Below are 12,476 nucleotides of genomic sequence, written 5' to 3'. Positions count from 1 at the left end.
TCCTGTCTCCAAAGCCATATAACTGATATGGACTTACATGGCTCATTTCTGTCCTGTCCTGTCCTGTCAATCCCAATATCCTAACATTCCTAAGGTTCAAACAAGGCTTTCTAATGCTTTTTCTCTGTCACTTCGCCTTTAATTCGACTTTAAATATTCAAAGAAAATAAGTATATAAATGCTGAAAATTGACAATAATAATGTAAAATAAAAGAATATTGCATTTATTTCATCAAACTTACCTCGATACAAAATGTGACTAAACTTTACAATTTAGTCTTTTACTTTTCTTTTCCCGATCTACTCCCGAATTTCGCTCTTCTTGATCTATAATAGCAAATTTAACTTATTTAATATTCAAATTTATCAAAACAGTCCTTGACCCAAACTTTGGCGAAATTACATTTTTGCCCCTAAACTTTCACATATTTGCATTTTTGCCTCAAGGCTCGTAATTTAAACTTCATCCTATTTTCTTATGTTTTATGACATGCTGATCATTTTTCCCTTCTATGACAACATCAAATTCACACTCTAACATGTACTTATGACTATTAGGTATTTTTACCGATTAAGCCCTTTTACTCGTTTTCACTTAAAACCGAGTAGCACAAGTTGTCTAACATAATTTAAAACCTCATATACTATCATAAAACATCAAAATAAACACTTTTCACCAATGGGTATTTTTCCAAATATGAACCCTAACTTAAATTATTTCTAGCATAAGCTTTATCGAGCTATCAGGACTCCGAAAACGTAAAGAACATTAAAAACGGGGCTTGGAATCACTTACTATGGAGCTTGAAAGCTTGAAACAAACCCTAGCTATGGATAACCCTTGAAATTTCGTGCTAATGAAGAAGATGATGAATTTTTGTTATTTTTCCCTTTTTATTTCATTTAATATCCAAATGACCAAAATGCCCTTCCTTATTAAACTTTCAAAAATTCCATCCATGTCCTATTTTGTCCATGAACTTAGGAATTGGTCAAATTGATATTTAAACCCTCCTAATTAATATTCCAAAGCAATTTCATACTAAAAACTTCTAGAATGCAAGTTTTGCAAATTATTCGATTTAGTCCCTAATCTCAACTTAAGCACTTTATGCATAGAATTTCATCACGAAATTTTCACACAATCATGCAATCATATCATGAACCTCAAAATAATAATAAAATAAATTTTTCTACCTCGGATTTGTGGTTTAGCAACCACTGTTCCGTTTAGGCCCTATTTCGGGATGTTACAATATTTAAATTTCTTTTTCAACATATTTGTAATAACTAATTAATTTAATTTCATTTTTTAACTTCAATTATTTAATTGTAGTTAATTAAATAATAATTCATGTACTTAGCGAGAAAACACATTCATTTATGAATGCGATCTATTTCTCTTACTTCATCATTTCCATTCATTTCTATTCATTTGGTTTTACATGCAATTCTTTTCTAGTTTCAATGAGTTACAGAGGAACTGATTAGAAATATATAATTAGGGCTCAAATAATTTATAATTAAGTTCCACCTTTTTGTCTATTAATTATATAAACTTATTTAGTTACAAATTCATTTCACTTTAGTATCGTGACCGAGCTCTCCCTGATTATATACTATTACGAAAGTTACTTATTAAGTTATCGTCCAATGACCTTGATATAAGTGTGTTACCCTTATAGGATATCCTTAATCTTTTTGAATTAAATTCGTTCTCCCAATACGATCCTATTTTATCTCATGGTAATCATTACATCTTCCTTCATGAAAAGTCAATTACTATCAAATAGCACTTAAGCCATTTATCACAAATACAAATGACCCTTGACAACATTTACTTTTCATCTGTCATGTAATGTCAATGTGAGGATATCATTTACCCTTTAATTGGGCTATGAATTCCACTATTATGAATGATGCTACATATTGTAGAAGTCATATACCTAGCGTACCAACTTTCAATTCCTTATGTATTTGAACTCAAATATTTACTTACATAAAAGTATATGAGTCACGTATACATAGTTCACCCTTCACTTAGGATTAAGGTTTGCCACATTATGAACGTCACAAATGAATAAATTCACAAACAGATTTAGAATCTATTCTACTTGGCTCTTGTCTGAAGTACTGTCAATCCAATATTAAGGACATGTTTGGGTTTGCTAATGTTCGATGTACAAAATATCTCCTCAATTTGACTTGATAGACGATATATTAGTTTTTCAATCAATTTCCTAATTTCCTATTAGACTAAGGATATGTTTAGGTTTATCTACTAATACAAGTAATCTTTCTGTATTACGATTCGATGACGTAATATCACTTAGTATTAGCTAAATGTTAGATAACCAGTGAGCCAATATTTTCTTCTATTTTGCTTTACATGCAAAAACCATTAAGAGTAATATACAAGAAATATTGATGTAATCAAAGGGATATTTTATTAAAGCAATTTGTTTGAAAAATATAAGTGTACAAAGTTGAATATACTATACTAAGGGCACTAGATCCAACCTTCAAAATCACTTAGCATATAAAAAACAATTTAAAGAACCAACCTACACAAACCTATGAGTTTTTTTGTGTCTTTGTTATCCATGGTTAAAACCATATATGCAAAATAAATTACAACCACGCTCCAAACTTTACATATACTTAGATTTTTCGTTAACCCACCATTGTCATCAGTGCTTTGACCTAGTTAGCTCCAAAAAATTTTCTCCCACAATGTCCAATTTTTTGAAGATATTTTTCCTTTTGCAACTATTTTCTCCAATTTTAAAGGGAATTTTTCAAACATTGACTAGTGCACACTTTTTGATACCAAAAACACACTAGATCTTCCTCACATCTCGATAGACTCTATACATACCCCAACACCGATTATCATTGACAATTTGTGACCATCAGCTTCTTTAACACCTGTTGCACAAGGTTCTTTGTTGCTCATTGAACAAAAGCTACATCAACCAACTTTAGATATATTTTTTCCTTCTTACTCTAACCAGCCACATCCTTTTCTTACTTGTAGTCAACAACCTAAACTTGTCAATTCATCTCAACCCAATTCTCATACTTCACCTTCTCCTATTATACCTCCAATCCAACTAGAAAACCAAATAATCTTTGAAACATCAATGCCTCCATCAACCCAAAACACTCCCATTACCCTAGTCTCTCAAAATCAACTTGTTATCTCTCATCCACCACTCAACCATATAGTTACATGATTACAAAATAATATTTACAAAACTAAGAAAAATTAGTGATTATACTGCCACTCTTTCCCAACAAATTGTCATTTCAACATTTAAATAGGATATTATGAAGCTTTGCAAAGAAAAAACATTTGGGAACTAGTCCCTTATGATCCCGGTATCAACATTGTTGATTGCAAATGGGTTTTTCGAACCAAGCACAAATTGGATGGTACTTTTGATTATTACAAAGTATGTCTTATAGCCAAAAAGGTTTACTCAAACAACTGGTATGGATTATCATTAGACCTTTAGTCCGATAGTTAAACCTATAATAGTACATTTGGTTCTTTCTATAGCTATTCAAAATAATTTGTTTTCACATAAGCTTGACATTAATAATGCATTCTTACAAAGTCATTTAAATGAACAAGTTTTTATTAGGAAACTTCCAGGATTTTAGGATTAAAAATGACCAACGCATGTTTGTCGCTTAAAATAAAGTGATATATGGGCTTAACCAAGCCCCTCAACAATGGTACAAGGAACTAACCAAAATTTTACTATCTCTTGGGCTCAAAAGATCCAAGTGTGGTACCTCATTATTTATTCGACAAACTTCAATAGCTATACTCTATATTCCAGTATATGTTGATGATACCATAATTATCGGTAGTAGTCCGACAGTTGTTCAATAGGTTATCTCTTTCCTTTCCAAAAAAATATCCTCTTAAAGATCTTGGTATGCTAAAGTTGTTTTGGGGAATTAAAGTTCTTCAAACAACTAATGGTTTGCCTTTAACCCAATCCAAGTATGTTATTGATTTGTTATATGAAACAAATATGCAAGACAGTAAAGGTGTGCTCTATCCAATTGCCTCTTTATGATTAACTTTTCATGATGAGACCAATTTTATTGATGCTAAACAGTATAAACAAGTGCTAGGAAAACTCCAATATTTTTCCTTCACTCAACCAAATATTTCATATTCTATAAATAAGCTCTATTAATTAATGCACTCTCCTACAAAAACTCACTAGAAAGTAGTAAAATGAATTCTCAAATACTAAAAATACACTACAAATTAGTCATCACTTTGATAACATTCTTAGCATATATGCAGACGTGGATTGGGCTGGGGACCCAATAGACCGTGCTTCCACCACAAGCTATATTCTCTTTTTCGGCCATACTCCTATTAGTTGGTCATTGAAAAAACAATCAACTATAGTTAAGTCCTCCATTGAAGTTGAACCTAGGGCTATTGTTGTTGCTATTGAAACGCGTTGGGTGTTGCATCTATTGCAAGAACTGCAAGTCCCTCTCTCTCACACTCCTCAAATTTTTTACAATAATCTTGGGGCCACATATCATTGTCAACATCTTGTTCCATATGGCAAGATGAATCACTTTGAAATTGATCTTCAGTTTGTCCAAGATAATGGTGATTAGAAAACTTTTGCTGCCAATCACATTCATGTTGCCGATCAGCTAGTTGATACACTCATAAAAGCCTTACCCAAACTTGCCTTTGTTCGTTACTTTTCCAAGTTAGGTGTTGTTTCACATCCTCAAACTTGAAGGCGTGTACTAGTGATATGAACTTGATCAAATCTCTCAATTTTTATCTCTTTTTAAATTTTGAATTGAATTTGTATTTTTTTTTTATCTTTTGTTATTATTTGAATAATTGACCTTATCTTAGTCTGCTTCTACTTGTATAAATAGTCACTTATCAATGAATGTTGTGTGTCTTTTTTCTCATTCTTTTCAAATCCTTATAGTTAGATGTTTCATTTCGAGTCAACAAGGAATAGTCACAAGAGTTCGCCAACCACTTGATATAAGGATGACAAAGAATTTTCCAACCACTTGATATGGAGGGCTCAGGTTGATGGACATTCACTTTCAAAATAGGTCATTTCTCCTCAAACTTGGCTTTGGATTGGTTACACGTTCAAATGTTTCTTGGGTACAAATTATGAAATCGAAATATAATTAGGTTGAAAAGGGTTGTCCAATGAGCATTGATCGGTACTTAGCAATCATTTGGGTTGATTTGTGCAGTAAGCTCACTGATGGGTGAAAAAACAAATTTTTGGACTAATACATGGATTAGCAAGTTGTGGCCTCTTATTTGGAGCCTTTATCTAAAATTTCATAGGTGTTTGGTATGACTGATGCAAGTGGAGAATGGAGTTGGAATCTATTTGCTGGGGATATACCATCCTTGATACTTCTTCGAATTGTAGGTGTACAATGATGAGAAGTTATGAACTGCTTATGCCTAATTCTTGGCAACCCTGTGGTTCCAAATAGTCGCTTGGAAATTCCAAAGTAGTCAAGGATCGTGTGCTATATGTAGCAATCCAGAGGAGACTGTGCTTCATGTTGTACGAGACTGCCAAATTACGAAATCAACTTGGAGTCTTATTGTCCCTAGCGATAAACATGCCTCTTTCTCTTCATTTAATTTCGATACTTGGCTGCTTGCTAATTTAACTAACGCGGATGCACGATGAGTCAATGGTATTAACTGAGCACTATTTTTGGGATTATGGCTTAGAAAATATAAAAATGTCGTAATAAGGTGATCTTTAATGGAGAGAACTGTAAAGCAGATAACAATGTGGTAGCTAGTTTAGCATGGGCTAGGGTTATTCAGTAATGCTACAAAGACCATTTTAGATCAGTTGGGAGCTAATGTCTCCAATATCATTAAAGACATTAGAGATATGTTACACGTATTCACTCCCTGAGTTAAATACAGTAGTGGATATTATGGCAAAAGAGGCAAGGATGAGGCCGATTGGATCTTTACTTTTGTCTGCAATTTCTGCTATTTCAAAGGACACTTTATGAAGAGTTTGTTTGTCCTTTGTTTATTCTTTGGTTGGCTTGTGTAATTAGCTTCCTCTTTCACTCCCTCAAAAAATTTAGGTTAAAATAATAAGTTAGAAAAATAAAAACAAATTTTATTTATCAAATTTGAAAATGACATTCCCTAGAAATTTCTTGATTATAAAAATAATTACTTTAATTCTTCTCTTCAACAATTATTCTATACAAAAATGATGTGAATTTGATCCAAGATGCAACAATATATTTTAAAAGTTATGGAAATTTGATCTTAAAAACACTTAATTGAACCAAATTAAAAAATATTCTTCAAAATCAATTCAACATTCTTCAAATTTTAATCTAAGATTTTTTTAAAGAGTTTTTTTGAAATTCCTTCACAATCGGAGAGCTTTTTCTTTTTTTTTTTCCAAAAAAATCTAATGGAGCTGGCCTTGCCTGGCCCCGCAGGGAATTCTTAAATTTTAATTTACTGCAATTAAAGCAAAGTTAATGATGTTTTTTTTTTAAATTTTTAATTTTCAACTTTACTTTAAAGAAGTGGGCTATGGCATGTGAAAAATGCCATCATAAGGGTTCAACTTCACCCATTGTCCCCACCTTTGTTGTAAAGCCACCCCTTTCTAAATACTCCCTTTAATTGCAATGGGGGAGAGTGTTCTTTCTTTTACAGTGATGAGGATTGTGTAGTTTAATTATTACCTCTCAGACCTTTCTTTTTTGAGTCAACTTATTTTGTGAACACGATATGAGTAACTAAATCAAATATTACAAAATATCCTTGACTTCTGATTTTTTCTATTCTTAAATTTTTAAAATATATTTGTATTTGAAATTATATATATATATATATATATTAAAATGATTAGATGAATTGATATGTACTAATACTTTCTGGTTTTGCATTAAACAATTAGGGGATTTGGGTTTTACCTAAAATGAAAAATTAGTTATTTAAGTATTATTTGATAAATTAAAAAATTAAATATTGAAAAATTAATACATAAATTTAAAATATAAAATTATTTGTTATGTTAATTTTAAGTACCAAAAAATAAATATATTTTTTAATAATAATAAATTTTAAAATTTGAAAGTTACTTATTTCATAATTTTAATATTATTAATATAATATTTTATATAATTTTAGATTTTTATAAAATTTCAATATAATAATTTGAATGGTATAAAAATATAAGAACTTGAATATTTCATATTTGTATATAAGTAATTTATTTTGAATAAATTTTTTACAAATAAAATCAACTTGATTTTTCAACATTAACGATACGTTTGGTTCAATTTAGAATGGAATAGAAACGTAATTAAATAGAGTTGTAATTGAATATAAATGTAATGGAATAGAAATATGTCAGAATTCAACTGTTTGGTTGAATGGAATGGAATAAAACTGTAATAGGATTCTTGTGTTTGGTTGAATGGAATGATGTTGTAATAGCATAAGGAAAAAATTAAAATGACCAAAATACCTTTAGCTGAATTTTTTTAACTAGATGATTATTGTTATTGTTATTAAATAAGATTATTATTGAAAATAATTTAATAATAAATAATAAATAATTTAACCATATTTTAACATAATTATTATTAAATATAATTTAATAAAAATTTAATTTAATAACATTCTTAATATAATTATTATTATATGAATTAAAAATCAAAATATATAATACTATAAAAATATATAATCTACTTTATTATTTTTAAACTGTAATACATATTTAATGTGCTAAAATATCATTAGTGAAACAAATAATTTAATTATTCTACAATAAAATTAAAACAAAATATTAGAAGTAATAAATAACTTGAGAATTATATTTCACATCCAAGCATAATATTATATTCATATATTAACAAAAAGTTACAAGCCAAAAGTTTTAAGAACCAAGTCGATAGTCAAATTGATTTTACCACTAATTTATCAATAAATTAATTAAATAAATTATTAAAATTTATAAAAATAATATTTATAAAAATTAAAAACCGATTAACTAGTTTTTTTAACCTAATTCAACAATTTATACAAATGCATAAGGCAACCAATTTGATGCCTTTTCCAACTTGATACCCAACCTAAGGCAACCAATTTGATGTCTTTTCTAACTTGATACCCAACTAATTCCTAATTAAACCAACCAATTTGATGAAATTCAAACATCCATGATTGACCAATTTGATCAAATCGAAACAGATTCATGAATTTATTTGATGATCAAACTCGAAAATAGTTGAAGGAAATAAAATTTCAAATTATTCTGGTCATTAATTATTGTAGACATGATCTAATGAACATCAAATAAGTCCTTTCTTCATCAATGAACTTTGTCTGCTCAGAATGAGGAAAAGCATTTATCACTTACACTCAGCTGATAGAAGAGCATTAGCTTATTAAACAAAAAGATTCAGAAGCAAATCATACTATAGTTGAATTTGAAGTTAAATACAAATTCTTTTAATAAAAGAGGAAGTGGATGAAGATTTTGCAAGGCTTAAGCTGCCCTTTTTTTCTTCTTCTTTTAAAGTTATACTTGGGATAGGGTTCCCATCTTCCATAGTTAACAGAAATATTATTCCTTGTACCGCAATGGATTGGTTTAGTATTGTTATATATGGCATCAACAACTTCATCACACTAACTTAAGAGTGTTAAAACATTAGATATAAAATAAAAATAATTATTATAAATTTAAACTTACTACGAATGAAAAACATTTTCTTTATTGTTATCACAAGCAAACTATATAAATAACTAAATATTAGCAATTAAAATTAGTTTATTACTAACTCATATATTAAAACCTACCATTTTAAAATTTGATTATGTTCATTTTTTTCTTTTTCAATGCACTAAGATTTAGGAATTATATCAAGAGATTACGATGAATATGCTCGTGTATGTACTTGGTATGATTCAAAACTCGTAACGACCAATGCAGACAAACAGTGATATGAACTCCATAGTAGATAAAACACATACAGACAGTGACATAGCATTTACTCCATACTAGAACAACCACAGATTTTACACAAGTTCTGCACTTCCTTGGTATGAAGAGGGAGGAGCCTGGTACAAAAATAGAATGTTTCCACCATAAAGAGGTGAAAGGAGACTGTAATAATAAAATAATTCCGAATGTTTCTTCTCCCTCTTCTCCCGGTATATGAAAATGGGATCCCAACCAATAGTTTTTATTCTCATGTGAATGATATTCTATTTTCACTATGAATTTAAATATCCCCTTCTATTATTCGGAAACCTTGAAAAAAGTATATGATAAAATCAGGTTGTTTATACCATCCATTCGGGCATCTGTTTCAAACTCAGGATCTATGTAGAAGAAAACCTACAAGAAAGTACAGGTTAGTTAACGATCACCAACAAGTTTTGCCTTTTCAACAATAAAAAGACTTATAGGCATGTCAATCTGTTCTCCAGGAAGAAGACGTTGCTCCTCAAAGCAAAAGAACTGGATTTTATTGAAATAAACAGCAACCTGAAGAGGAACACGAACAAGCAAGAAACCAAGTCAAAGTTTTAAGGCTTGTGATATGATAATGACAAACATTACCAGCAAGTTAATGTGTTCCAATGTAATCAATTTTTTCGCCCTAAAGGTTTTTTTGCTTCCACTTTCTAGTTTATCATCTCATAACAAGCTCATTGTATTTACCTAATGTTTCTTTGGTCATCCAATTTGTAGAAAAGGATAATCAAACTATGTAAAATAAAAAATAAAAAAAATTAGAGGATAAAGAAAGCCAAGTATTGGTACAAACATATGAAAACAACTGTGTGGTTCGAAAGTGAACTTTAACCTGCCTCACAGGCTCATCTTCAGGATTGGAATTCTATCTTAGCTATTGGATATTTTAGGCCTATCTTCCATAAATATTATTTCCTTTTTTGCTTGCAAAAGGAAAATTAAAACAAGAGTTGATTGTAATAATTTTATCTCAAACTTGAAGATACCCTCATCAAGAAATATTCTGATTAAATTAACAGTTGTAATACAGACTCTTCCTAGCTAAGACCATTAGAAAAACAATATTGCAGATTCTCCTATTGTAACACCTAGAAGCCCCAATGGCAAACTATAAATATAAAATAATAAGGTTAGGCATAGACTCATGCGGGTTCCACTGAAAAATTCTAGAAATAAATTTAGACACGGAGTGAGAAAGAGAAAAGGAAGTGTATGTCATGGAATCTATGACATGCACAAGAGGATAAATGAGTAGCAGAGCTCAGCAGACAATTTTCTCAATCCAAACTAGAAATGTAGTAACAAGGATATGACAAAGAATAAATTATTTGAACAATAATATTGAAAGGAAGACTACTAAATCATGTACATAATTCAAGCCTAAACAGCACAAGTCAAACCTAAGCTAGCAAGAAATGGTTAAAAAGCCTAACGGCTCACACAACCAAATAACGTTTGAGAGGTTGATAAAGATCTAAACAAACACTAATAACTTAACTTTAGAAATAACAAATTTCAAAGATCCAAATTTCATAATGGAGCATGAGTAAGTATCAGTACCTTCATTAGGGTGACGTTATAATAGAGACACCAGTTATGTTTTGAACTTCGATTTTCAGCAGTATAAAAAGCAAGAGCACTTTCTCCAGGCTTGACTCTCACCTAGCAGAAAAATAAAAAAAAATGAGAAAATAATTGATAAAAGAAGCACTCTACAGTGCCCCAAAATAACAGAGAAGTTAAGAACCTCTCTTTGAGTTGGAACAAATTTCCAGGGCATTCCATATGCCACATCAACATTGAATTGCACTACTATCTCCCTAAAAAGATAAGAGAAAATTTCTCAAAAAAAGGCATAGAAGTACAAGAAAGATCATATCGTTATGCAAGTCTAACATCTTCATAATAGCATCTTTAGAAATGCATGAATTGAATTGAACAAACTGGCTGATGTGAAATGATGAATGATACTAAAATTTACCACCTCATTCCTATTTGTTACCCTTTTGTAAAAAAGTCGCATTTATATATAAATAAAGAGTATAATCGGAAGGGAGTGATACCCTGCAATCTGTCTTATGACACCTTTTATGGTTTTACCTCATAAAACATCCCATTCCCTTCTTGATTTGTTTCAGAAATAACATACTAAGACCATTATTGGTTTAAGTTGTTTTCCCATCATACTCAAATGTTTCTTGTAACAAACAAGTTTCAACGTTTTCCCATCATTTTTCTAATAAGAAGAATGGTAACCGGTTTCTCATTGGGGGAATGACTTCATGCTCTAAAACACTTTAAAAACAATAACAATAATAATAAATAATCATAATTACAACTAACCAAATAAACATATACATATCTAAGCAGAAAATGTCAACAAGTAGAACTGAGAATGTTACAAGCAGAAGCAAACCACAGAACCAGGTTTAACATATAAAACAGTACAAAAACTAAGCATTGAAATAGAATCACAATAAAATTAACAGAAAGGACATTATGATGATAATCATGAAAAATATAGATGAAGATAAGCTCTTACATCCAAAGCCTAGAAAGCTCACCTTGTTACTACTGTCCCATCTTTTTCATGCTGAGCAATCTTTTCTTCAACACTCTAAAGAAAACAAGTATATGTTCTGGTTGAAAACCAATAGAAAAAAGAAAAGAAGAAAAGCATGAAAATAATAAAAGGATAGGATAAAAAATAGCACAAATGCCAATAACTTTTCCACAGCATATATATATATATATATATATATATAGCAGACTAAAGGCAAACAACAGTCTACCAGTTCCAAATTCAAAGGAGCAAAGCAGTGTTTTCACATAAAAGAAACATATGATATGGTACCCACTATCAAACTAATCAAAAGCATCGACTAATTTGCTAAAAAAGGACCAAATTTTGAGCATGAACGAGTCGAATAAAAGTAACCCACATCAGAACTAAGGACATAAAGCTTGAAATAAAATGATGAAATTAATAAAGAGAGCTTTATACCTTGGAAAGGGTATTAGCCAAAATTGAGGATGGAACCCCAAATTAGTATTTGTAGCGTCTTCTTCTCGGTTTCAGCCTTGGGGCTTCTGGGAAAGTTGGAAGCTTGAAAGCGTGGGTAGCTGAAAGAAAGGAGCCGCTTTAGCCTTCACAGGAAGCTAGATAAGAGCAAAGGGAAAAATAAAACTAAACAATAGGGTTTGTCAAAGGGTTGGTGAGGATAGAAGCATGAAAAAGAGAGAGATGGTTGGAAGGAAATGGGAAGAAGAATGAAAAAAAGAAGATGATTCAGACGTGACAATGAAAAAGAGGAGAAGGTTGGAAGGAAATGGGAAGAATGAAAAAAAGAAGTTGCTTCAGACGTGAGAACGAAAAAGAGGGAGAAGGGTAAAGTTGAAACTCAC

The 12,476-nt window shown here is 30.5% G+C and overlaps 1 protein-coding gene across 1 annotated transcript; it reads right to left on the bottom strand.

Annotated features, from left to right (window-relative positions):
• Positions 1-9,048: 9,048 nt before the first annotated feature.
• On the bottom strand, positions 9,049-12,091 carry LOC128293134 (cytochrome c oxidase assembly protein COX11, mitochondrial-like). The gene is made up of 5 exons (XM_053028646.1): positions 12,076-12,091; positions 11,636-11,688; positions 10,819-10,891; positions 10,632-10,733; positions 9,049-9,581 (listed from the first exon to the last, which is right to left on the bottom strand). The coding sequence occupies exons 3-5, from the start codon at positions 10,849-10,851 to the stop codon at positions 9,453-9,455; spliced, it is 264 nt and encodes an 87-aa protein (XP_052884606.1). The 5' UTR covers positions 10,852-10,891; positions 11,636-11,688; positions 12,076-12,091; the 3' UTR covers positions 9,049-9,452.
• Positions 12,092-12,476: the final 385 nt, after the last annotated feature.

Source organism: Gossypium arboreum, chromosome 1 (assembly GCF_025698485.1).
Source record: "Gossypium arboreum isolate Shixiya-1 chromosome 1, ASM2569848v2, whole genome shotgun sequence".
In the NCBI taxonomy this organism is placed as follows: Eukaryota; Viridiplantae; Streptophyta; class Magnoliopsida; order Malvales; family Malvaceae; genus Gossypium; species Gossypium arboreum.
The sequence above is the reverse complement of the archived record's forward strand: the minus strand, read 5'-3'. Positions and strand labels throughout refer to the sequence as shown.